The sequence below is a fragment of the Bactrocera oleae genome, chromosome 2 (genome assembly GCF_042242935.1).
Source record: "Bactrocera oleae isolate idBacOlea1 chromosome 2, idBacOlea1, whole genome shotgun sequence".
NCBI lineage: Eukaryota > Metazoa > Arthropoda > Insecta > Diptera > Tephritidae > Bactrocera > Bactrocera oleae.
This window is the reverse complement of record NC_091536.1, coordinates 98,296,621-98,324,386: the sequence shown is the minus strand read 5'-3', so window position 1 is coordinate 98,324,386 and position 27,766 is coordinate 98,296,621. Positions and strand designations below refer to the sequence as shown.

General features: G+C 36.2%; 4 protein-coding genes and 1 long non-coding RNA gene across 10 annotated transcripts in view; 2 read left to right on the top strand and 3 right to left on the bottom strand.

The window, feature by feature from the left end:
• KrT95D (phosphofurin acidic cluster sorting protein KrT95D) overlaps positions 1-11,612 on the top strand; it is a 57,135-nt gene extending 45,523 nt beyond the window's left edge. For 5 of the 6 annotated variants that reach the window (XM_036357369.2, XM_036357372.2, XM_036357371.2 and 2 more), the window contains exons 6-12: positions 249-537; positions 4,376-4,501; positions 6,831-7,431; positions 7,492-7,972; positions 8,037-8,577; positions 8,637-8,753; positions 8,952-11,612. In XM_036357369.2, coding sequence (XP_036213262.2) covers positions 249-537; positions 4,376-4,501; positions 6,831-7,431; positions 7,492-7,972; positions 8,037-8,577; positions 8,637-8,753; positions 8,952-9,082 — 2,286 coding nt within the window. In that variant the 3' untranslated portion in view covers positions 9,083-11,612. The remainder of the gene's footprint in view (positions 1-248; positions 538-4,375; positions 4,502-6,830; positions 7,432-7,491; positions 7,973-8,036; positions 8,578-8,636; positions 8,754-8,951) is intronic. The other variant, XM_036357376.2, reaches the window with a different exon arrangement.
• A 1,236-nt stretch (positions 11,613-12,848) lies between these two features.
• On the bottom strand, positions 12,849-15,373 carry LOC106617703 (actin maturation protease). The gene is made up of 3 exons (XM_014235072.3): positions 14,694-15,373; positions 13,313-13,409; positions 12,849-13,229 (listed from the first exon to the last, which is right to left on the bottom strand). The coding sequence occupies exons 1-3, from the start codon at positions 15,242-15,244 to the stop codon at positions 12,987-12,989; spliced, it is 891 nt and encodes a 296-aa protein (XP_014090547.2). The 5' UTR covers positions 15,245-15,373; the 3' UTR covers positions 12,849-12,986.
• Positions 13,480-14,665, bottom strand: LSm3 (U6 snRNA-associated Sm-like protein LSm3). The gene is made up of 3 exons (XM_014235073.3): positions 14,201-14,665; positions 14,033-14,140; positions 13,480-13,733 (listed from the first exon to the last, which is right to left on the bottom strand). The coding sequence occupies exons 1-3, from the start codon at positions 14,219-14,221 to the stop codon at positions 13,557-13,559; spliced, it is 306 nt and encodes a 101-aa protein (XP_014090548.1). The 5' UTR covers positions 14,222-14,665; the 3' UTR covers positions 13,480-13,556.
• A 206-nt stretch (positions 15,374-15,579) lies between the features above and the next one.
• LOC118679892 (uncharacterized) lies at positions 15,580-16,272 on the top strand. Its single transcript, XR_004975428.2, has 2 exons — positions 15,580-15,671; positions 15,746-16,272. It is a non-coding gene; the product is annotated as an uncharacterized lncRNA (long non-coding RNA).
• LOC106617718 (uncharacterized) lies at positions 15,636-19,135 on the bottom strand. Its single transcript, XM_036357382.2, has 6 exons — positions 18,341-19,135; positions 17,992-18,153; positions 17,280-17,564; positions 16,739-17,182; positions 16,278-16,430; positions 15,636-16,099 (listed from the first exon to the last, which is right to left on the bottom strand). The coding sequence occupies exons 1-6, from the start codon at positions 18,690-18,692 to the stop codon at positions 15,726-15,728; spliced, it is 1,770 nt and encodes a 589-aa protein (XP_036213275.2). The 5' UTR covers positions 18,693-19,135; the 3' UTR covers positions 15,636-15,725.
• Between the last annotated feature and the right edge of the window lie 8,631 nt (positions 19,136-27,766).

Sequence of the window (27,766 nt, the reverse complement as noted above, 5' to 3'; positions counted from 1 at the left end):
ATATTACCGTTAGGTTCTCATGTTCCCAAGCTAATGGCAAGCGTTAGTCGCTGTTCTACAGTCTTATAGCTTAAAATGATAAATCTTTTCGATTTTTTTTTTCGTTTATGTGACGCTTTAGGAATTTTTAGCTACGTGCTCTCATGGGAATAGCACTTCTATTATTGATTAGTTTTGACATATTTTATTGGCAATGAAGAGCAGATGAGTTATTTTCACTTCGTTTTCAATTTGTTTCTCTTTTGCAGACAATTTCATTACAACAACGTAATTTCAAGCAAAAAATTGTCGCTTTGCTGAAACGTTTCAAAGCCTCCGAGGAGTTGGAGGGTGAGGTGAGCCGTGGCACGGCAGCTCTTCGTGGCGAACGCGATTTGGATGCACTCTTCCAGGAGCTCGAGTCGCTGTCATGCTGCGAGGGCGATGATTCTGGTCCCGACATGGACAGCTTGTCAATTGGATCGACACCAAAACCTTCGCTGCGCCCATTTTTCACCAATTCGCGGATAATGCTGCACGACAATAGCGTCGGTGGTGGTAAGTTGTTAAAAGGAGGGATGTGTATTGAAAACAACAAACTCGTTATGGTTCGTTATGGTAAATGGATGAACTCTTTTAACTACTTGAGGATGTATTTTGCTGTGACATAGGAACACATACGAATATACATAGCTGGTTCGAAACTTCGAATTTAAAATATATTCAGATTTAAAATTATTTGAAATATGCCTGAAGTAATTTCACTTTATTGTAAGATTCTTTAGTTCACATTCAATATTCATTTTTGGTAGGTCACTTTTAATTTTGTAAATTTACGGCTTTGGAAAAAGTAATTAGAGCTCAACGTATTAACACTCCTATAGCTTTGAAGTTGTAAAATATTTAAATGAACTGATATTTTTGTGATATTTACCTATACATGTTATACATAACCCTATAACGCACTGAGACATAACTTCATCCAATAACTTTTAGTTTCTAACCATTTAGACTTTTTTAACACTTATTAAACGTTTCGTCTTCATTGCTAATAAGTAAATAGTTCACAATTGTTCCATAAAGCATAACAAGTGTCTTTGGGAATTGTCAAAAGTCATTAATTTCGTTTTAATTACTTAAGAAGGCTTGATTGCTTCCCCATAGACTCATTTGTTGGCTTGCCCTTGGCTAAGCATGGGCCCTTGGCTAAGCATCACGCCGCAGAGGTCCAACAGCCGTTGTTAAATATTGAGTATAACTGACTTCGAAAACGTGCTGCTGCAATGTATTGATATAGTATGACTACATTTATACATCGTCGGTATGCAGCGTCAAACAACATTGCAAAATCATGCGTTGTATAATATGGCGTTACAGGACACTTTTACTGCAAAGTTTACTTTCGCAATAAGCTGTTTTGTTTTTTCGAGCGTATTAAGACAAAAAATGTTAAAAATTAAAACCAAATAGTTCAATTATAGATAATTTCTTCCGTTTCATCAAAAATACAAACGCAACATAGTATAAATTAATAAAACAACAACAAACATATGAAAATGTCAAAAACATCAACTTTATTTGTGAAGCGTGATTTTCTCTGTCAAAATATGATGCAATGTCAAAAATATTTCGAATGCATTACAGAACATTGTACTTTTCTTATAATTGCCGTGACGTTTTCGAAGTCAGCCTATGTACAAATTTTGACAATATCCCTTCAAGAATAAAATGTTTTATTCAGTTTTCATTAAGAAATGTTTTGAAAAGTGACTCATTTTAAAAGACCTCTTAGCAATTGCACAGCAGAATAGTATGAAAGAAAAAAAGACATCCTCCAAAAATATTAAAATTCTAAGATGTGAAATCTGAGACCCAAAACATGTGGGCGAATTTGTCAATATTTTCACACTATGAACGTTGACCTCCTTAATATTCTCTAAACGCAAAGCTGTTGCCGAAGCTCAGTGCAGCAGCGCCAACAATAAATAAGTTAAACGAAAATTGGACAATGCTGCTTCAACTGTAAACAACTTACTTTAGGCGACGGCTTTATTTTGCTCACCACTACAGCAACAAAATGTCGCCATAGTGACCTCAACCCGGTCAGGGTTGAAAGCTGTTGCACTGGTGAGCAAGTGCCGTACAAGGGCATGCAAATGATGAAGGTTGCACTGGCGCAGGATGAAGGACTAAACAGCTTCGTCCTTATTCAAAAAAAAAAATTACAATGCCCGACAAATGACAGAATTGAACAAGGATGAAATTAGTAAGGCCGGTTGGCATAACATGTATGTTGCGGCAGCCGTACGAAGAGCAAAGCGAATTTGGTTTTCTAGTAAAGAACTAATAGTAAAAGTAAAAAAGTACGAAGTAGTAGTGCCATATTTGTGACTGCGTTATATTAAATTGTACATTTTGTTGCGCTACTTTTTTCTGATCGTTTTTACAATCGATTTATATTTGGTATATACATATGGCATATATTTCACATTTTGATAACGATTATATGCATATCACTGCTAAAGCCGGTGTTTATGAAGCTTTTAGATTGTATTGTTATTAATATTTATGAACTATTACTCTGCCTTGAGAAATCGCAGTTCTTTCTAAGGCAGAGGCGTTCTCTTTGAACAGCTTGCCTTGGACTTAACTCTGAAATTCGAAAAAAGAAACACAGAAAGACTTTAACATTGTTTTACCTTATAAATCTTTTCGCATCCAAAGATTTAAAATTTTTTCAAAATCAAATCATCAGAGCTTCGGCTCCAAGATTCGTATTTTGAAATTTTCATGGATTTCCTTCAGAAATAGAAATACTATACTATAAGGCAATTGAAGTCGACTTAGTTGAGGTGTAAAAACAACTAAAGGGTAAGGGTAATAATGGAGACTTCTCAGTAATACATTTTCTAATAATTTTTAACTTTGTTGCTAAACTAAGCTAACGCAACGACGCAAAAAATATTTTAACATAAATACAATATATTTCCGTTTACATACGAGGTGTATTCAAAAGAAAAGGTGAGTTTGAATTTTTGGCGGGGTGTGTACATTCGATTATCAATATTTAGTTTCTGTTTTAGTCAGACACATATGTTTATCATTCACTTGCATTAGGAGCCAATTTCGATTAACAGTTTGTTTTTGACAACAGAACAGGTTAGACACGTTTCTGTGTGCTCTTCCATTTTCGAGTTTTGAAAGAAATGGATAAAAGAATATGTATTAAATTTTTCCGTAAAAATGGAATAAAGTGCTCCAAGGCACTTGAAATGTTGAATGTGGCATTCGGTGAGTCCACTTTGTCTCAAAAAAGTGTTCATAAGTGGTACAAGCGCTTTACAGAAGGCCGAGAAGATGTTGATGACGATGAGCATCCTGGAGGTGTGACCACGTCAACAAGCAAAGAAAACATTGAAACAATGAAAAAAATTGTTCCTAAAAATCGTCGAATCACTATTAGGGATGTTGCAAAGGATGTTAGCATATCAATCGGCACATGCCATTAAATTTTCTCGAATGTTTTGAAATTGCTAAAATGATTTTTTTTGCTACTCCCAAAAGTGAAAAAACCAATGAAAGGAAAACGTTTTGCCACAATTGATGAGATCAAGTCAGAATCGAAGAAAGATCTGATGGCCATGCCGAAAAGCGCATTTCAGAAATGCTTCGAGGATTGGCAAAAGCGTTGGCACAAAAAGTGTATTAAAACCGAGGGGCATTACTTTGAAAGGGACAAAATAGATATTGATGAACAAATAAGTACTTTTCAAAAAAATTCAAAATTCACTTTTTCCTTTAAACACACCTCGTATAAGTATGTAGTACATTTATAAGCATCATTCATAAATTCTTTATTAAAATTTAATTTTACCACAACTTTTCATTATTCTTGCTTGTTGCATTTTGCCAACTAGAGACTAATGTGTCTAACGGTAATTTTGTACATATACAAATATTTTGATTAGAGTGCAGTAATGGTAACACTTACTAACCTCTATGACGTATGTTATTAAGAAAATATAAATACATAATTTAACATTAAATAATCAATTTGTTTTAAAATTTGAGCTATTAACTTCTAGCGTAACCGTAATGTGAATCACAAAGTACAATAGTGATTAGCTAGTATCGTGGTATCGTGGTTTGCAGCATCCTACCATTTGTTATTTATTCTGCTTTAATTATATTAGATCATACATATGTACATCCGTATTTTTATCCAGCTAACTTTCATGAGCATTAGTTTTTAAGTATTCATAATTTATACTTATACATTGAAACATACAGTATGTAAATTGATATTTGGCGTAATTGACTATAATTATTAATTGAATTACTTATGTATTTGTTTCGATCGATTGAAATTGCATGGCTTGAATGATTTCTTTTGCAGGCAACTTTGAACGCAGATCATCGGATAAAAGCGACCAATTGACCAATTCGTCATTCAATTATGATAATACTAGACAAAAATGCATTCATTTAACAAACAATAACAATAATTCGGCAACAACACCAGGTCTGTGTAAATTCTCTCTACCAAAAACCATAAAACTCTAAAACATTAATCAACATAATACAAAAAAATACAAAATACAAAAATTTGTTAATTTTTTAATTATTCTGTATCTATCTACTTGATTTCCTTTGCAATATGAATGATTGAATTTCTTAAAGTACCCAATCACAATTTGCCTTACACGCCTTTCGTTTAATTCTTTCTTTATGTTTCCTTTTTCGTTTGCTGAATATAAATACTACTTTTTGATTATTATTACAATATTGGCTTCCTATTTGTTATATTATTTCTTGAGTTCCTAAATTATTATGCTATTTTATTTTATTTTATTTTATTTTTGCAAGTGTACACTCAACATAACAAAGACACCCCTCTACACCTAATGAATATTCGTTCATCCCACCTATTTACTTTCGAAATTATTAATCCACACGAAATTAAATGAATGTTCGCCCTTTGTTAGAATCCTATCACTTTTATCTGTTGAATTCTGTTTCATTTGCTACGTACGAGTAATTTGGAGCGTATGTATATGCTGCTGATGGTCGAGCGACAAAATTTGAAGGAAAATGTGCAATAAACCAAAATTATGTAATGAGTTCATAAAAAACATTTAGCGACTTTAAATAAGTTTTCCTAGAAAGCAAAACTGCAGTGTGTGCAGAAAATGCGAAATTTCGAATCAGGAGTCAGTAAGTTTCTTTCCTAAGTCAATATATATATATATATATATTTTTGGAGTCTATATACATATATATATTTGGAGTCTGTACTGACGGCTCAGGTTTATAGCGTATCGAAGGCTTGAGAAATTACAAAATAGTAATCAATGTCTTATTGGCTCGTCATTTAACATACCAGGGAAGATTAGGAAATTCAAAGTATTTTTTTTCGCTCTCCATTATCAGCAATGCAATTCTTGGTCAGGTTTATTGTATTCACAATAAATAATTTTATTATTGTACTTTATAAATTTATTATTTTCCTTGTGAGTAGAACTTATTGCTTGCTGTCATGTTACTAACTTCTTTATAAACAAGTAATTTCGTTTATTGTCGTACTTATTAACTGTCATTTATGAGTAAGTGTGTGTAATACAGTTTTCCTTGAATAATTATTTAGTATGAGGAGCTTAGATCTTATATCATAGCTCTAAAATACGCGAACAGCAACCCAAAAAATACTCTTTTGATGCTCCTTTTCTTTTATGTCAAAATAAAGAGTACTATTTTATGAATTCTCATTTCCAATATGAACTGACAACCGTGTATTTTTGTTAAATACTGATAATTACATGTGCAGAAATACGTAAATTGAAAAATATTATTTATGTAATAGTAATTTGGCTCTTCATGCATTTATCTGTTATCCCATAATGTTGATAAGTTTGTCGACTTGAAGAAAGATTTAGTTTTGAGACACGATCGCAAATGAAAGGAATTATTTCTGTAAATTCAGATGTTCTATCGGCCTTTATTCAAAAGAGCAAATACCGTTTGAAGCGACATGGTTAATGATATTGTTACTCGTATTTATTGTCACTTGCATTTGATTTGCAAGGCACTTGGGTTTTGCGCAGTTATGTACTTAAAGCGCAATACTTTTTTTACATTTACTATTTTGCGACGGAAAATACTAATATGTTCCATTACTATTACGATTTGAAGGACCTCAGCTATAACTACAATAAAAGGTGGACTTTAGGGAATTCATATTATAAAGAAAGATGGTGGTAACACCTAATACATCAAGCTAAATTCAGTAGTCGGCAAGGACCAACCGAGTGTCATTCGTAGTGGTAAATTGCCAATCATGATATAGCATTTTATTACAAAATAAAAACGAAATGTTTTTGTAATTTCTATAACAAAACTAAAAGTACATATGTTTTTGCATGCTTGTTAACATTAAATATTTTTCGCAGCATAGGCCAACGTAACTTCGGTCCAAAATCCGGTTAGCATGTTATCGCCCAGAAAAATTTATACCGCAAGTACTTTCTATGTCATTTTGTAATTTTGTCCCCAAAAATTGTAAAAACGATAAGTTGGTAAAAAAAAGGTTATTTTCGGTATTGGTGTTAAACGCAATTTATTGGCGTTCCAACACCAGTTAGAAAAATGTATTTTTAAGTTAGTTATTTAACCCCTTTTTAAATATTATTCACACGAGTATAAAAACATATGTAAGTGGGCACTACCCTTATTTGGATACCTCGTTATGTTTTAGAGGTTCGTGTTACATCCTTTTTCTCTAGACAATAAATGAATAACTGTTATCAATTACTTGTATTTAAATACTATGTATACCTACATTTTATTATCCTTAGATCGCCCGACGGACTACCGGAACGACAGCTCTGGCAATGAGGGCAACGCTTTCAATACCGATGGCCAGAACTCCGACCCACAGAACAGTCCTCCACGTAGCGACAAAGACTACATGCGTTTGCAGTTATTGCAACAAACACAACAGCAATTGACTCCAGTGAGCGGTGGGGGTAACAGCGGCAGTGCTTTCACTTTTAGCGAGAAGCGTTCGCGTCTGTTTCGGTCATCGAGCAATACACCAAGTGGCGCTGGCAGCGGTAGTGGCGGCGGTGGTGCCATTGGCATGGGCATGAGTAAGAAAAAGCAGACGCTTAGCTTAACAGCTGAGCCACGTTCAGTATTAGAGACATGTCTGTCGCCGACAAATGTGGAACCGAGAAAACTGTTGCTCGATCAATTGAGCCGAATATTCGCCAGTGACGACACAAATCTTCCCGATGTGGTCACATTAATTAGCCCCCCTGAGGCGCTAAGTGGCAGTGCACTAATGCCCAAACTGACAACGTTGTTGGCAAACTCCTTCAAGCCAGCTTTTGTACCGCAAAATACGGCGGAAGTGAAGGCGGTGCTCCAGGCGTTAATGGGCAAGATACAAAAATAGTAAGTCGAACGGTAGTGCGTATTCGATTTAATTTTTCATTTTGCCGCTTTTGCTTTTAGCTGCAACTCGAATGCGAAGCCACCGAATACGGTGAAAATATTACTATTAGGAGGCGATTGGCTGCAGGGCGCAGCCTTACGGCATTACGTCGAGTTGATGGGTGTACGTCCCCCGGACTGGCTGAATCATTTGCGGTTCTACATTGTGCCGATCGGCAGCGGCAGCACAATAGCGCGTCATCTCAGCCAGGTGGATTTGACATATGGTGCCATGTTTGGTTCGGACAATTGGTATCAATTGTGCGAGCGCGTAGCGGCGACTGCGGCGGCGGTTAGTGCCGTAACGACGGTGAATGCCTCGGCGTTGTCAACGACGCTCGGCGACTCGGTTACGGCGAATAAATCCGACATCGTGGAGATGGTGCAACGCATACAGCGTTATTTACACGCCGCCGGACCATGCACTCAGATTCCCATTGGTGAGGCTATGGTCAATTACAAGGACGAGGATTCACGTCAAATATTTGTGCCATTCGTTAGTGTGAGTATCAGCAAACATGTTTATATGAAACTAATGTTAATTGACAAACTGTTGGCATATACAGGATGTGCGAATTGGTTATTTGGAGGGCCCACAAGTCTCACTCGATCTCGAAGAGACCGCCACGCAAGCTGGCGGCAATACTGGCGCGCAACAGTCGCTGAATATGTCCAGCGCCATACCCATTGGAAATTGCAATGCCACGAATTTATCTGGGGCCGGTGGCGTGGCTGGGGGCAACAACGCACCATCTGGTTCGCCACCCCAGAGCGGTAGGATCTCACCCCCTCAGCAAACGCCACCCTCGTCGGCTAACGCGCTACGTGATCGTGGTGGCGATTCGATTAACACACCCACAGCGCAGTCGAGCGCCGCATCCGAGTCGGTGGAATTGCAAGTGGATTATTGGCCCATTATTCGACCAGGTGATTACACACCCAAAGAAAAAAGTATAACGCGTAGTGGCGATCAGGGTGGTAAGAGTAGCATTAAGAGCACATTTAGGAATCTACAGGTTTGGCGGCTACCGCAGAATGCCCAATTAGGCGAAATGTCCCATGGCATGACAGTGAATTTCGCGACCAAAGAAAAGAAACAGAAACAAAGTAAGTGAACAGGTGATGCGCTCTCTTATTTTTGGTTACTAATTTCAGTGTATTTCCAGTTATGCGCCTGGGTAAGAAAAAGGAAAAAGACCGTGATCTTGAAAAGGAGCAGTGCGTCGAAGGTGTGGCGCGTTTGATTTGCTCCCCCAAACCGTCGCACCCAGTACCGTTAAGAGGTGAGTAAGGACATTAAATAGCTTTAAATGAAAAAATATTGAGATTCACGAATACGATTTTTATTTGTTTGCTGCTAATTAGTATTTACTCCTTATATGCATGCATCAACTGAGTAAATTCTTTTAGACTTAGTGTTTTCTTGAATAAATAGTCAAACGAATGAATTAATAATGAATATATAATTGATGTATTTGTAGTTTTCATCGATGGCACAGAATGGACTGGTGTGAAATTCTTCCAGTTGTCTTCGCAATGGCAAACACACGTAAAGAATTTTCCAATTGCTCTCATTGGTTGTACGCCAATGTCTTGTTCTGAGATATCCTAGTCATTTTAAAAACAATATTTAAACCGATAAAATATAAAATATTTAATAATTAATGTAACAATTCTACTTATATAATATCAGATAAATATGCATATAAACATGTAATAGCTACGTTGGTTATCATATTGTACGTAGTACTACTACTACTTACTTTAATAACATAAAAATATTGTATTATATATGTTTGGAAATAGACTTACACACATCCAACACACATCCACATTCAAAAGGCCTTCGCAATTGCATTCAAAGTCTCTATTGTGCAGAGCCTTGTGCTTTCGGGACAAAATATAATTCGAAAAGACAATTATGAATTAGAAGGCAACCCCGCATCTTTTGTTTAATTAAGTCCAATAACTTATAGAATACGTGTAGGACATTGTGTGTCATCAATATGGTTGCCCTAGCCCTTTTGTTTGTCCACACTGCTACATAAAGATACACATATTTTTATTTTTAATCCATGTAAACGCGTTAAGAGACATATACATACCCATATACATTTATTTTTTATTGTGTTTTAAATCCAATTTAGTTTTGAACTGATTGTAAAAATAAACAGAAGAATATTTAAAATTAAATGCGCTTACTTATATAACTCGTATGTATGTGAGCATATAAAATTTAAAGAAAACGAGGTGAATTACAAAACTAAACCATGCTTGCTAATCCTAGAAGTAGTTCTACAAAACATAAACATACATATATATAAATAGACCAATGGTAGTTACGCCGACAATGTGTTAAATGCAATATGAAACTTGAATCTCGCGATACAAGTATAGCATACAATTTATAGCTTCCTACTACCACCAGCCATATTGTAATACTAAATAATACTAAACGTTAAACACAAATACAGTACATATACAAGTTATCAGAATTTTAAAAGAGTGAAACGAAAGTGAAACGTAAATTAACATTAAAATGCCACCGTGTTCAGTGCGCTACGGTGACTGAACTCCAACGAATTTCCATCAATAAAACACCTGTATCAGAATATTTCCTTATTAAATATTAGATATTAAATAAACAAAATAAAAATCGAACATGTTATGAATCGAGGTAGCATAAAGTACATAACCGTTGACAATTCTACATAGATTGCCGAACTTTTTGAACTCTTGATGTGCTGTAGCGTAAATTATCACATACTATATAGTCTGTTATGCAAAAGAAAATTTTGAAAAGACTCAAAAAACTGTATCAGAAGTTATTTAAGCTCCTGTATGTTACTCATTTTGTATAAATTGGTTTTTTCCCTTCCATTTGAATCGCAAACTTATTTATTTGGCTACATTCACACTTAAGTCGAGCTTCCTGTCAAAATCATCGTTGAAAAACTGGTACGAATAATTATTCAATACTCAGTAACTCAGTAATCGTAATAACAAATTAATTCTCATACATTTTAACAGAGGGAGAATTTTTTTCGTTGTTTTAAAAATTATCAACACACATCACAAACTATCATCCTCAATCTATGAACTGTACATAATATTATTTCCTTAAAAATATATCCCAGACAGCTAATATACATTTATTTTTTATGATTTTTTCGAATTTATTTTTTATATAATTTTTTAGTGTTTAATATCGTCAGACTTTACAAAGAGACTGCGGAAACTAAACTCGGTCGTTAATTTAGTTTTTTATTCACTTAGATTATACGGATTGCAAAAACAAAAACATATGTATAAATAACTTCTTTGACTGGTTGTAGATTAAGGAAAACCAGTAATGAATTCGCATGTATGATTGTGGATTCCTTAATTGAAGAAACTCTTATAAATTGTAAAGAAACTTTAATTGTTGTGATCTAGAGTAAAAGTTGTAATGTAAGAACAGCAATATTTGTAGAGATGTCTATGTAGTTATCTCAAGTGCGATATGTAATATAAGTATATTTAGTAAAATGTTTATCCATAGCATTGTTTGTTCCAAATACTGAAAACAGTACTGCTGGTGCGCATCGTAATTTGTTTGTTGTGCTCCAAATTATGTGGTTGAACTTTGAACTTGTGGTTGGAAGTTGATTAGGTATTTAATCTGTCTTCACATACAAAATTTTTAAATTACTATATATGTATACTCGTACATATGTACTCCATGCATGTACATATGCCCATATATGGCAGTTGCTCTCGTTCCATAAGTTCTGTGAATGTTTATTAGAGTGCATACATAAAAATTTGCATATATATTTAAAAATTATAATTATAAAATATATACATACTATACTATATATACCTAATATATACATATATATACCTTAAACTGTAAAACATTAATATCACTTATTTAAAACATTAAACATTTAAATTAGAAGAGACGAAATTGTAAGCGTTTCGTCAGTGAGAAAGGTGCGAGTAAGAAATATGCAATATAAGAGAAAGTGATCATTTATAGAGTGAAAGGAGAAATTCAAATAAAAAAAAAACATAAAAATTAGTCTATAGACATTTTTAATATAGCAAAGAAATAATGAATAAACAAAAGATAAGACTTGAAATAATACATAAAAATATAATTTCAATGTGTTCAGTGCTTTATTTAGATTTCCAGAATACATTATATTTAATTTTGAATTTTCTTTTATTTGTTTGGGTTTGTATAAATACGCATTCGTTAAATTGTGCATTGCCAGCGCGTGAGGCGGATAGTTGTGAATTTTCAAGTGATCAAATACAAGTATGTGTTAGTGCTTCGTTGTTGCAGCATTGCTTGCCAGCGATTTGTGTGTACACATTTAATAGCAACAATAGAAAATATAAAAGCCGAAAGACGCCAACCATGAGCACGTATGTACATTACATATTCCCTATTTATGTCCACATTTCTGTATCGAGTTCTCCATTTGTATGTGATGTAAGTACAACTGTCTCCATTGCTAACTCAAAACTCCAATATATTAAATTTCTCGATACACTTAACTTGACGAATGTCAGTAAATATTCTCCTTGAGTGAGCTCCAATGCAAAGTAATTGAAATCAAGATCGCATTAGCCTTGTATATTGAGTGCATAAATACTGGACCTCTGTTCGAATTCTGACCACAACGAATGTAATAGGGTCGAATTGCTAATACTATTTCTCCTGAAAATATCTAAGTTAAAACTTTTAAACAAGTCGAAGTGGCTTCAATCTAGATCCGGTCTAAGCGCTAATCCATTATAAGTGTATGCATATAAAATACATTAATATTATTTGGTCTCAGTTGCCTTGTCCATATGTTTATTTCTTTTTTGAAGAAATAATAAATTACATATCGTCTCTGTGCAAACAAAAAATCCGGACAATAGTGTTGATAAAAAAAAATTGGTTTCTCAATGATTTTGTATCGACAGTTCAGTCTAAAGAAATTCCGCACTATCAACTGTGAAAATTATAATCAACTTTTGTGGCTAAATAAATATATGATTAAAAAGTTCGTTTTATTTAAAGTACGTATAATTAAACGAAAGTTATAATATTGTGATTGACTGAATTTCGTGGGAATTAATTGTAACACAACAAACTACATATACATAAGTACATATATGCAATATTTAACTGAATGTTTATATTCTTATACGTAGTGAAGTGCTTATAAGCCGTTTTTGGAAATGCGTAAAGTTATAAAATGTAATAAAGTTGAAAAGCTGTAAAACTTTAATAGTTACTAAGTGTATTGACAAACAAAAATAAAAAATAAATTAATTAATACTAAATAAATACATACCTATATATATATATCACTATTTAAGAGTTCCAATTAAAATCCGTGTTTTAATGCTGCGATAAGTTTGTAATTAGAATTTTTTTCTCTTTAGTTTGGTTACATTTATTCTTTTTGCAAATAACATGGCAGTTTGTAGAAAATAAACCTTAATATTTCAGAGTATAATTGGAGGAACAGCTAAGGTTAGGGACTTCTTCCTTTTCTCGAATAGATAAATAAATTTTCTTGCGGCAACATGTTTACAATAATGGCACGTTCTCTTAAACCTAAATCTCCGCCAATACCACCGGGTGGTAGTAGAAAATCACAATCAGGATAACCTTTCGGCTGTTCGAACTCTATAAGATTGGCATTACTATCACTTAGAGATCTCATTGACCAGACTGCCAGATTTTTCGCTTTTCCGTGACGCGCCAATGTAAAGAACTGCAATTTTCATAAATATATACAGACATACTTGTACATATCTATTTGCAAATATGTGTAGTAACAGTTAATGTTATACTAACCTGATTATTCTCGTTTACCAAGTACCCGATGATGAGTGCCCAGTGAGCTTTATGACCATATTTTAGGCAAGGTGAATGATTGTAGTCAGGATCGTATCTATTTATGTGTTAAGGAAAATTTGGTTTTGCTGGTCTTTTGACATTGTAGTAGTAATGATAAAAATACATTTTTTACTTTTGACTGTTAAGCACATATTTATTTTATTTAATTACATGATTACATTCTAAGTTTTAAGCATTTGCTTTAGCCTACTCTCATGGGGGGTGACACCAAAATTACACCGTCTCCACGCACAAAAAGCATTGGAATTGTTCGTTTTGTGGTTTTATATACTTCCTCATAAGTTTCTTCATCAATTTCTACAGTAGTTACTGTTTCTTCAGCATCGCCTAGCACCATGTTCAAATGTTGATCGAACGCCTGCAAAATACACCAGATTTGTATTGGAATAGTTTTGGGCTGCAAAAGCCGTACACCATACACATACACATATAGCTTCAAGACTATTTAGTGTTTTATAATTCATGCAATAATTAATCCACTACACCTTTGTTTTAATATTTAAATAAAACTTTTTTAGTGCTAAATATTGCTTCACTTGTGTATTTGGGGAATTTGGATGCTTGATTCCGATCTTTTCCCAAATCAGTTGCGGCAGTTAACTCTTGTGGTTCTCTTAGAGATTTATATTTGTGACTACGATTTTCACTTGTACTTACATGAAGACGTCCTCGTAGTTCGCGTTCATTTCGCATCTTTACATACACTTTTTCATCCAAGCTAAGTCTAATCAAGTCGAGCGGCTCCTTGACCGGCAGTACCTGTATCTGATAGGCGAATAAAGGAGGTGAGAGGAATAAGAAAAAAAATAAACTCTAATGACTTACTTGCTCTTCTTCTGTTGCCATTTTATACAAATGTTACGTTTTAATAAATAAAGTATTATAGATTAATTCAAACTAAATAAAATTTAATCACACCAAATAAAGCAACTTAAGAAACGCGCAAACGTCAAACGGACCTTTTGGAATGTCAAATGAACTGTCAGAAGGTTGTCACAAATCAGCTGTTTATTAAAAGTTGTTCGCTCAGATATCGGTTAGATTATGTGTTAGACATATTTAGCGAAAGCAGACGTGCCATTCCGGTACATTGTATAAATCTAGGACTATATAATGTTCCGGTATTAACTAAAGATAATTAGCAGTTTTATTTTATCAAAACACATTTGAGCGATCAAGAATATTTTAAACATGTACTTATGTGTATGTTTGAAAAAGGTCAGTAATCTGTACGCGCACGACACATCGCTTAGACCCTCACATGTTCCACATTTAGAATGTGTATACGCGTATTTTAAGACTCTTACGTAAAGGATACGGTACAAAAATGCAAGCACCCGCCTGCAATGCTGATCTGACCTTGGCACAGTCAAGTTGGCCTTGGTGTAACTCGCAATGCGCTGCCGCCAACGTAATATGGCATTCATTGGCCGATGTATTATTCGTTGTGGCTTTTGTTGTTTTTATCACTTCGGCTATAGAAGAATTTGCCGATTTTAGAGTATCACAAATAAGTTGAAAAAAGTTTTGTGCACTAAACATTTCGCCATTGTTTGTATAGCCAAGCTTCCTAGCAATCTGTAAGAGTTCGCTAGGATTTGGTGTACCATTCAAAAGCATGCTTAACGCAGTTAGACCACAGGTGGGCCCTTCTTGTAGAATAGTGGTCACTTTGCGAAGCTGACAATGTTGTGGAGCCGTGTCCTCACATACCCGTGCCAGAAAACACGCTTTTTGTAACTCGGGATATTCCAGTGCCCAGGTACATGTTGGCAATTGTTGTTGTTTGGGCGGCGGCAGATATTTCTTAGCAATGCTTGGCGGATCAAGAGCTGGTGGCGGTGGAGTGGCGGGCAATGTTTGCGACATTAGGCTTTTCTATTTTATAGTGATTATATAATAGCGATGACCTTACACGCAAACAAAAATGAGCAGCAGTTTTTCATGCACGGTATTTTTAGCACTACCTCATATTAGTTCGTTCACGCTCTACTGGTTACTCACTTTTCCCACGGCCTACATTCGTGTCGGATCAATCAGAGAACGTCTAATCAACACGCAAGCAAACCGATTTTTGTTCAATTTCTGTATGAGAATTTCGTAAATATTTACGAATTTAGGGTAAAAGAAATGATGAAATTGCAGGGCGCCACCTGTGAGTTGCAACAAATAATATAGAAACGTAAAGGGGAAATGTAACGTGTATGAAATAGAAATGTTTAATTTAATTTGAATTTCGACATTTTTTATTTATGCTTCTAAACAAAATACAAAATTATAAATATTAAATTATGAGGTTGTAGAATTTGAATTATTAAACTAGATAGCTGATCTACAATTAAACTTATTACTAATTTCTCTTTCTTCTAGAGGACGGCGATTTTCTTTTCGAGCTCCGCCATAAATTCATTATATGAGTCTTCAGTGTGGTGTTCTCGATGGGCCGTGATATATTGTGGCGAAGTAAAGGTTCGCTGGAGCTGGGGTTATAGGATTCCTCAGTGAAAGCTTCTAGTGAAGGCGTTTGGTCAGTAACCACTGATGCGTTTTGGTTTTTTAGGCTCTCAGCTCCTTCTTCTGTTGAGGATTCGAGAATTTTCCGGGTGTGCCTAGGAAAGTATTCTTCATTTTGATTCACTGGGGTTATTTTGATGTAATTGTCTTCGCTTGAAGGAATAGTTTTTAAGATTTTTGTGCACTCTCCTTTGCCTAGTATCTTCCATGCTGCAAAATGATAAAACCCGTAGTTAGAAATATACTTATGTATGTACATATAAACATGTATTAAGATTGTAACAAAATTGTAGTTCAAGTTGGTTGGACTTTGGAACTCACCGATTAAATTAACCTATTGGTTCCATAAAATACATTAAAATTTTTTTATTTGCAACATGGTACTCACTGTTTAAATTATTTCTACAAATAGCGTGATCCAGATGGCATTGGTTGATTATGGTGTAATTAACACCATTGCGTGTGATACATATGGGATCATAGTCTGTATTACAATTCAAGACACATCTTCGGCATTTGCCCTCGTTAATCACAACCCAAGCTGTTGAATAAACATAAACAACAAATTCGTTAAATTAATTTAGTTGCTTTGTTTTGAGCTGAGCTGTAGAAAGAAAGAAATGCTTCACTGAGGATATTACTACCCAACCGTACATTTGTTTTGTATCAGAACAAATATCACAATCACAAGCATCGCATTTAAGCTCAGGTGTCTCAGTTAAATATTGTCAAATACACACAGCCTTAAGGACATATTATATAATTTTAAGGATCATACAATTTAAATTATACTAGCAGAGATTTTCATTTAAATATGGTATATTTCCCTCCTTACTTGCCTATACTCACATTCATTTAAAATGATATTCCTTAGCAACAGCTCGCAGATATTTTCAAATCTATGCACCGAGTATTGCGATGAACTCCCACAAACTGGACCAGCGCCAAATTTACAGACCGGCACACGATCGCTAACAGCCGGCAGGATGCGTATATTATGTGGCATTGCGTCCAAGGAAGACTGTTCGCTATGCCCCGCTCCAAAAGGCTGGTTGTACTGCAATATGCTTCTCATTAGTCCTCCATGTGAACTGAAAACATCCTCATTCATATAGTTTGTGTTTTCTATGTTTGGTGTCCACAAGACATCACTGTTCAATTGCTGCTCGGGTGCGTTCAGTTGGAAGGTAACAGTCGTACTGGCCACTGTACTGCGCTTGCTAATTTCATTTTTGTGTGTTTCAGAACTCGCGTAGTCTTCTGCGCAGATGCCCTCCGAGAAAATGTTCCATTCTGTAAAAGGGATAAATGGGCTTTACTCCTCAGCAGCTCTGGCTCGGTATTTTTGGTATTTATCTTGTGTGTGTGTGTGTGTGTGTCTTCTTCATACCTTTGTTCAATATTACGTTCTCTGCATTCACAAGACATTCGTTGATAAATGTCGATTTGACGCCAAAGAGTTCAGCGCAGACCGGGTTAAATATCTTGGGGCATGGTATGGACTTTCTAATGATCTCTTTTCTTACATTTTGTCCATGTTTTATTTTTTCCTTTAGGTTAAAGGGCTTTCCTTTAGTTGCTGTAAGTGGAGGAGTTTGGGTGGTTGAGGCTGGAAAAGTAGGAGCTGAACTTTTCAGCAGCTTGACACAAGCATCATCGTTTATCAATTGCCAATCTGAAATATGGACGAAATTTCGAAATTTAGACAACAAGAAATAGAGTCAAACGTGTCTTTGACATAAATAGGTACTTGATATTTGGGCGAGTAAGTTATGGATAGGATTTGATTACGACTGTGAAAAATTATTATTTATTGAGCGTTTACTTCAATTTTTGTATCGTTAGTCGAGTTATAAGTAACACAGGCTCTTGCGCTAATGCGAACTCTTTAAGAGCTTGTCATCCAGCAAGAAAAGATTCGCATTACTAAATTAATAAGAGAAAACATACTAGTCATACAATGATCTTAAAGTGCTGTGGTACTCTGCCATCGTGCACCGTCCATTCATTTTGCAACCACATGTGTATAATATAGATAGTAGTTGTACAGTTATGCTGTGCAATTGCCCAAATTAAACTGTTAAAGACAAATAGAAGCTCACCATTGCCGTTAACGCATACATCGCGCGCCATGTCACAGAGTCCACTAAAACTCCGAACTTCGCCACTGTTTACATTTCTGGCACAAATCGCCTGCTCGTTGCCTTCACAAATTATAAGGCCGCAGCTCGGCCGGCAGAATCCCAACGCAATTTCCCTAAAAACTTTTCGCATAAAATATTAAAAATTAAAAATACAACAAAAATTGAAATATTTAGACTGAACGAAAAATGAGTAAAAAAATAAAGAGTGCAGAAGTGACAACAATGCAAGCAATTTCGGAAACTAGTACATTAATCGCGCGACACAGTGGCACATAAAGCTCGTGCTGCACAGGTGGGTGGAACTCACCGGGCTTCGCATCCCCTGTGTACGAGTGGTGGCGCTCACGGTTGGTTTGCCTCAGCAAACATTCGCTGCCAAAAAGCACATAGTCCACACCGTTCGCCGTGGGACAAACAGTCCGCCATCTAGGGCTGTCTTCGTCGCCACAATTTGTCAACGCTGTGTCCATCAACAACGGCAGTGGAGGTGGTGCTTGAAGCGGCGGCTGCTCACTGGATGCTGAGGTTGTGCTGTTGCTGCTGCTGCTACTGACCGTGGCCGCACTCATCAGTTGGGTGAACAGTAGCCAAAAGTGAATTGCGGCGTAGGCGACGCGTTGACCCGGGGGCACGTGCAGTAAACCATGCGATGCCAGCATTGTCTCCTCTGGGTATTATATTGGAGCGCTAAAGCAGAGCTGTAACTGTAACTGTGTTGTAATAGTATTGAGCGTGTGGCGACAAATATAAAACCGCGTATGGCAGTGGTTAGAATTCACTGGTTTGACGTTGCACGTCTGTGCTGCAATGACTTTATGTTTCGCCTTGACTAATCGTCAGCTGCTGTGATCGTAATGGTTTTATATGCACTCCGCAGCTGCAATGAGGTAGCTAGCTGTATCGCACGTTCTCAACTGTCGCTTGAACTTTTCATATCAAATTTTCACATGCTGAGATTGTGTTACGTTGCACCCCTCCAGCGACCTGAAAGTCACAAACCAGCTGCTATGGCGAGTGCGTGAAATTCTTTTCGGTTTCGCGTTACTGCAGAAGGTGCTCGCGCACAGCCAGCGGCCATTTATTTTCCAAACTTGTGCTGCTCTCCAGCTTTTACTCGCTACTCGCTCGCATGCAATTGTGCCGCCGTGTGCATGCACAGTGTCAACCGCATCGTAAATGCTACTTATGTATTTTGCTGGGTCAGGTGTTGTGGCGATAATTGTGTTGATTCCATATTTTCTTGTCTGCTGCACACAAATGCGCCATTTCGCATTTGGGTTTGCTTTGGCGTTGTCGCGTTGGAGCTTTATCGCCACGGTGCTTGGCGGCGATGTTGTCGGTGGGTACGTGATTTTTTTGACATTTTTGTGCCATAAGATTGTTGGCTAACGCTTTTAACGGCGGGTGCCGTTTTGTGGCGTTGTTTATCGCTGAAAATATTCATTTGATGTTCCCAATGCATATTCAGCAAGTTATTCATTCATAAAATTCTTATCTGCACACGATTTGCTCTACTTGATAACTTTATGGAGAAATTGGTACAAATCGTTTTAACTGCTGCGAACGAATTTGGGCTGGCAAAGTCAATGACATTTGGGTAGTCGAGTGGTTATCAGCGGTTTCCAGAAGTATGGTCCTGTGTTTATCTTTGTATACCATAAATGAAACTAAGTTGTGCATTTAAATCTCAAGAACGATTTAATCGATTTGAATAACCTTTGATTTGTTGAATTGCTTTCCATTCCAAATAATAGAATACCTAATTAAATATCTGAAAGCATCACTTAAAAAATGTGTAGATATATCTAAGTCATTCATTTATTGTTAGATTATAGAAGGTTTGCCAGGTTAGCGTGTATATAGATCAGGCTTGTGAATTTTTAACTCGAAGATTTGAGATTGAGAAAGAAATTAGTTTAATTTTTAAGTTATGATGTTAGGATTGAAAATTATGAATCTAATTTCAAAATTAAAAATCTAATATTTAATCCAAGATTTTGGGATTAAAAATTTACATGTATATTTTTTATCATAAAATCACAATTAAAAACTCATAAAACATGAATCATTTGAATGTGTAAGTTTACCACCAGTGCTCTAGAGTACTAAAGATGACGGCTTTGTGTGAGCACTAGTTTAAAACAAGGTAAAAAGAAAAGAAAAGAAGTTGAGATGATATAATACTCTTCACAAATACAAAGGCTCTTTACAATAACTTGATTCCGATTGTTCAATTAGTATGGCAGCTATATGCTATAGTGATCTGATCTGATCAATTCAATTCAATTTCTGCGGAGCCTTAAACAATAACTCATGCCTAATTTCGTGAAGATATTATGTCAAATAAAAAAGTTTCTTATATAAGTACTTAATTCCGATTGTTCAGTTTGTATGGCAGCTATGCTATAGTGGTCCGATATCGGCCGTTCCGACAAATGAGCAGGTTCTTAGAGACAAAAGGGCACAATTTCAGATCGATAGCCTAAAAACTCAGAGACTAGTTTGTATATATACAGACAGACGGACGGACGGGCAGACAGACGGACATGGCTAAATTAACTCAGCTCATCACGCTGATCATTTATGTATATATTTTATATTGTGACAAACTTCGTGGAAAACTTAATTCTAAAACAATTTATTTTATTAATTTTTAATTATATGCTTTTGATTAAACATTTAATTTTTATTTTTCAATCCAGTATTCGGGATAAGACTGTGGTTGTTCAATGCTTAGCAGACTAGTCGAAGGTCTCACACCGGACATCGAACTCACATTCTCTCTCACATTCGGACTACATTTAGATACCGGCTATTTGGGAATGATAAGCAAAATATTCGATATAAATAGCTGCGTATGGCTCTACACACTGTTTTCTATAGAAGAGCTTTCCATGAGCTTTTTCATATCAAGCGCTTTAAATCCAGGTGTACTTGCTTGTTCGATGTAAACTGTTTACAATGTTGACTTCTTAAACATTTCCAACAATACAAACTGCGCTTAGGTAGAATATTACAACGAATATTTGTGCTTTCAAGACAGACCGTTAAAAGCTGAGTAACTGTAGTTGCAACGTCACAATCTACCAATAATCTATATAACTTTTTCTCTAAAAATATATTATATTGTTTGTGTAGAATAACGGTTTATCGATTGAAACAATAAAAGTTTGAGCAGTTTGCTTTATTTCTTTTCTCTACGTTTCCACTTCTCAACTTTTGATCGATGGGGACCATGGCATCCGTTATGCTCAGCACGCTCGCGTTGACACACAACAACTTCGAAATTTCCCTTGTTTTAAACAGTAATTTTGAAAAGATAAAATGTGCGATAATCATTGAAAAGATTATAAAAACAAATATATAAATATAATATAAATAAATAAGCGACGGTGAATCACGCTCTCTTCCATTCACATTTTATTATAGATTTGTTATGTGTGATGTGCAGTCATTGCTTCGAAAGTTTTGTGTTTTACTTGGACACTCACGATATGACATATTTATTTGGCTTAAACTTATTATTTTTTGTTTTTATTTCAGCGAAAGTAGATACTTATGGCAGCAATTCAAGTGAGTGAGTATCGTCTTTCTGGCAGTTATAACTCGTTTAACAAGGAAGAAGAGGAGCAGGTGCAATTCTGCGTGCAGTAAAGATTTCATAATATTTAATATATAATATATAATTTCAGTACTATTAAAATCGAGATGCGCAGCCGGTAACAATATCCTGCTTGCATATTTCGGCTCCAGGGCGTATACGTAACGTTTGAATAGCGGAAAACATTGCCTATTGAAGTAAAATGATGAACGCTATATTCTGACAAGGAACGGTCAGGCATCTGTCAAGGGTGCAATCTTTTGCATTTTAGTTTAAAAAAACTAACAAACATATTTTAAGTATTAAAACGATTTCATCATGTATAGAAAAAATACGTTTGTTTAGACAACAGAGCTTTTTTCAGCCAATCACCAAATTGAATTGTTGCAATGCTTTGATGCCCGAAGAGGGCTTTATTTTCTCAAATTGTGTTCTCCAAGCAACAATTTATACAACAACAATAACAGAGTATGAGCGCTCTCTTCATAGGACAACTTTTGTAATTTGTATACAAGCACTCATATTTCATTATGCTGTTGCCTCTTCTCGTCTTTTCGCCTCCTCTGCACTTCGTTCTTCGTTCTTTTGTGAAAAATTGCATTAGGAAGCAAATGTGTCTAACTTTTGCATTTGCTGGCTGTTATTGCCGTCGACATTGTTGTTGATGTGAATGTACCGAGCAATGACGCTGGTCATTTAATAATAATCATTGCAGCATTGTTGTTGCAGCTGTTGCAGCTGTTGCGCCACGTTGCGCTGTTGCTGAGCCATGAGCTGTTGCTCACTTTGTTGATGACATTCACTTAAGCGCAAAACAAAATGTTGAATGCAGCAATCTATTTCCGTCGTCGCATCACTGCTCTTTTGCTGCTGCAAACTTTTTGCTGTCACATTGCCCGAACATTCGCGTTTGTCTCGCCACCTCCCCATCTGCCCAACTTCTTCCGCGCAGTTCTTTCATTGAAAGAAGCTTGAACTCCGCACGAAAGTGCTGCGTAGTCAGGGCACGGCGCTGGAAAAGTTGGACACTGGCATTTTCATTTTATTCTATAATCATTTCGCTTCGCCCGAAGACGACTCATAAATTCTGCCAAACTATAAGTGACATCGCCTGAGTCCTCCCGTGTGACATAGCCGTTGGCGTGGGTGGGCGGCGGTCTACTTCAGCTGCCGTGGCGTGCAATGTTGGAGGAAGTGCGCGCTTGTAGCTCAGCACTTGCAACAATAACAGCTGCTTCTGCTACGACAACAACAATGCGCTTGTGACGCAAACGAGCGGCTAGCGGTGAGCAGCGAGTAGGTGACGTGGGGTTAAATAAACTAATTAAGACAAGTTTGCCGTCATGCGCCATTACTGTTGCACCAGAATGTGTGTTAAATCGTTGTTGGCGGTGTTTTCCGGGGAGACGGTGCATATTAATCTGCGCTCGCTGTAATGTGCCTTGTAAAAATCAAAATTCCTCTTTTTTCGCTGTGGAAGAGCGATAGTTTCGCAGTGTTTCAGTGGATGGCCACTCCACTCGAATTTCATTGAACACTTTTTACCGTTATGCCATGAAAATCTATTAAAATACTATTACTTTGCTTTTATTGAATTACAATATGCCACTTTTTACTGAAGATTTAATACTGACATTTGCTTTTAATGGACCGTACAACCAAGTTACTCACCGCAGCGTTCTTTTCATGGTGCATCAAAAACTTTACCCATTTTGACGAGGCTGACATTTATAAAATATCACGATATAAAATTGTAGTACAGCGAATGGGATAGCTTGTTGGACTTCGTTGTTGGACAAAATTTAAAAAATATTACACAGTGCAGACACATTTAATTTACTTAATGGTTATTTGTAACATTTAAATAAGACATAAGGGGAAGCTATATACTCAATAGTTTTGAATTGCGAGACGAATTCAGTTTCGGTGCAGACGTGTGCGATATGGATCAGTTCATAAATTGGACAATTGGAACAGCACACTTTTATGTGAAACTTCATGCCTTAAAAATAAATCGACCAAATTTGGTTTTCTCCCAAGTCCTTTTGACACGGTTTTAAAACCAGCTATTACTAAAGTATAGAGTGAGAATTATTCAAATTCAATTCAGACGTGTCCCTAGCCCCCATATACTCAGATTAAATCGGTGCAATATAACGACTTTCGTCCCTGTGGAAATATTACGGGCCATAGTAAAATCTATTGGATCATTACAAAAAAAATGCTGTTCTACAATATTAATGATTTCCTTTCTTCTGAAAAAAAAAAACAAATGTAAAAATTTGCTTTAAGTACTCTTCTATAATTGCTGAAGATTTGCAGTTGTGGTAAACGTTTTGACGCCTTAAAGCTAATTGGAAATTCCAATTTTTGTGGCCGACTAATGAGCTGCATTATTTGAAGTAGCAGCCGGGCAATAACTGCAGCTGCCTTGCGTGCCATGCAAAATTGCCTTGCATTATGCAACATATTAATGTGCTTTAATTAAGTTGTACATCAACAAAGGCACTCAAGCGCACGTAGAAGCGGCTATGTGTATGTATATATATGTGTTTGTGTGTGTAGAGAACACGTCGACAATATATCGCTGATTGCTAGTAAAAACAAAAAAAGCCGCTACATTTTATAACCACGGTGTTGCATGCAGCTGTAGCTAATAAATGCATGCAGGCATGTGCATGTATACATACATATGCACACATATAGAGAGTAAGTATAGAGTAGCGGCCTCATCCTGAAGGGAATTAACCAGCGCAAAGGCTTAGTTGTCACCAGTCCCTCACTGATTGTCGCTAGCGCTTTAATATCATTCCAAAAACAAATAAAAAATACAAGCACCCGTTTTCTAAAATGTGACGAAAATAGAAATGAGATTACTTTCACTTTAAATTGGTGGAAAACTGTCGACACTTTCGGCACAAAGTTAAGGACTAATAAAGATGTGAAATTTGGCAGTAATGAATTGGGCTGAATGAATTTAGTGTAGTGAGTTTTCCTGTGTGGTATACAACGAGCAACTGCAACATCATGTGAATAAAGTAGTTCAGTTTAAGCTGATTTTTCGGTGAATGCTGGATGGTGGTGAAAAATGGCGCTTTGGCACGTTGCAACAGCCGCGCCTCTATTTTGCTTGAATTTCCCAAATTTCACATTACTCCTTGCAGTTGATTTAATTAGTATTCATGTGTCAGCATTTGTTGCGTGAGTACACACTCCCAAGAGTATCTATGGCACACGAGCACACGTGAGCGCCGCGTAAAAACATACTCGATTTCCATGAGCAAAACCTATCATTGGATGGACGCGTATTTGTTGATGAAAATATATGTACATATGTGGGTCGCATGTGGTCCCAAACAATTAACAGGTATTCACGCGTCAATGATCTTGTTGTGTAGCCAAAGTTGGTGTTGTTGCAAGTATGAATTGTATGCAACATCAGTATTGCAAATGATAAACTGCAACCGAACTTAAATTGCTGTGCTCAACGAATTTAAGGTTCAAAGAGAGAATCATTCACAAAATGCTCATTAGTATGCATATCTGGTGCTGAATGTGGCTAAATTGTAATAGTAGGTGATACAATGAACGTCGGTTGCCTACACTCATTTGTGGATTAATTGCATCACAAGATATTCCAGGTGGCAGTGTTGCACGAAAAATAAAGAAAACAAGTAAGAAAATACCACATTTCATTTTAATTCCTCTGCATTTGCTATGACTTTCTATCCATCTTGGCGCCAAGAGAACCGATGAGTTTAAAGAGCGATAACAAAAGAATCGTAACATTAACAGCAGCTTCAGGGATCTTTTGTTGCACGTTGTCGATGCTATTAAGGTTTTGTTGATGAGCAGGAAAATGAAAATGGTTATTGAAAAATTTTCACAATGCACTCAACCTGCGTTTAATTGAAATTTTCTCTCCTTTGACTGTAGTCTCACCGTCTGTGTCTGTGTATATGTGTGCGTATGTTTGACTTGCCTATAGCTCTGCACTAGCTTTTGCTGTTTCTTTTAGACTTTTCATTTAATACTTCTTGCACTTACCTCTGTCTCCACCCCCTTAGTCAACGATATTTATGCTTTATGGCATATTTGCCAACAATAACGAACAAAAGCTGCAGTAGGCGACGGGGCAGGGACTATGTGTGTATGAAAAATGTAGACAATTTTATCCTTACGTCCTGTGTTCTTAAACCGCATTGCCTTCGGCGTCAGAAAATGTGCTGGCAAAGGATTCACCGGGGGCAGCGAATCAACAGTATCAGTTCGACCGTAAAACATGAAAATTTTCTTATTTATAACCTCTCAAGCGTTCTGCTGTTGTGAAATAACAACAAAAAGAAGCAGCCGAGCGAAAGATATCGAAACTTGCAGAAACACTACAAAATATACACAACATATATATATACATATGTATATGTAGCGCATACACACATCAAAAATGAGTGATTAAGGCGAGGCAGAAATGGTGGAAAAGATGAATTGGATTAAGCTTGTGGGGAAACTGCCCACACATGTACATATGTATGCTTTTGTGAATGTGTTATAAATCCAGGTGATGTTAATAATGGCTCAGAGAGTGGAAGTATTACCAATAATAGATCAAGGGGTCTCCTCAGGGACAAGCTCTGTGTGTGATGCTTTATGCAATTACCACAAGCTGCACTTTGATTGCTTGCAGCGGAAGAATGAAGTGGATGAAGAATGAGTGAGCAGCGATTGCAAACGATTCGGGGCGGCAATATGTACGACTGAATAATAGAGGCGTTTAAATATCTTTAACTTTTTCAACTCGTTTTGTTAGTAATACTATTTTTATTTAACTTTATTACTATTATTTAAAAAATTTGCCATTCTAAGAGCTGTGTCGTTACACTGGCTATTTTTTGCATTCACTGACAACCGTTTGTTCTCCTAGATCCTATAGGGTCTAACACAATACTATTAATGAAAATATGCGGGCGATAAAAGCCCTTTGCAAATACCCGACTGAATTAATCGCTTGCTATACACACATTTACATACAGACATACAGCATATGTGGGCCTTTAATCCGAGCGCAATCAGGAACCAATGAAAGGGATTTCTTTCATCTTTCATCAGCCAGCATGAGTAGAAATAACTGATTTCCATCAGTAATACAAACCACTAAGCAATCAACAAGCCCACCCGCCTGCCAATTACCATTAAGTGTTGCTGTGGTTTGCATATGTGTCGGTGTCTGGGATGCCACTGTGGTAAAATTTCTACTACAAAAAATGCTTAATAAAAACATTGCAAACGAATTTATGTTCAATGACAATTAATGTGGTTTGAGCTTTACCATTTAAATTCAACTCAAACTGAGCTCAGAAAGTTTCTCCTATGTTTTAGTTGTTAGGCATTTATTTATTTACAACCTATTGTTCCATAGTGGTCTGCGCTGATAGTGGCGCACTAAACTTATCAATGATTCGAACAACTGTAATTTTAAAGTGAAAGCTCCTCCACTGTGGCAACACCGGTTGTTGATCTAATTCCTTTAACTGCAATTGATTTAGTCGATGTGTACTTTCATTCACTCGAATTTTTGTTGGTTGCCTCGGTCGACAATACAGCTGCTTAAACACATTTCATTCGAAATTTTGGTAATCAATTACTTAGGTTCCAATGCAGTAGACAAATGTGTGGGGAGTTTGTGTACTAAAACCCATTTTGAAGCTAAACATTTAGAGGTATTTTTTATTGCTTTAAAGCTTTTTTAAATTTTTTGAATCTTCTTGCTTAATATTTGTAAAACCCCTCTTTCGTACGGTTTATGGCATTTAAAATATTTATATTAAAATATTCCATTTTGGTTTAAGTTAACGTTAGTCAGTGAAATAGTTGTTGTTGTTGTAGCGGCAAAAAACATCCTTGAAGTATTTTGTAGGAATGCTGCCGCGATAACAGTCCGTCAGCGGATACAAATTTAAGTCTGTTCCGGTTACGTAGACCCGACTGTCGTGGGAACGGCACAGAATGGAGTCCTTGGCACCGACAATGCTACCAAACAGCCGGCTTTAAGTTTAGTCGTTTTTTTTTGACTTGTCGTAATTGCAATGAGACCATGTTTTTGAAAACAGTCTTTAAAGCCTCCATCCGGAAAAA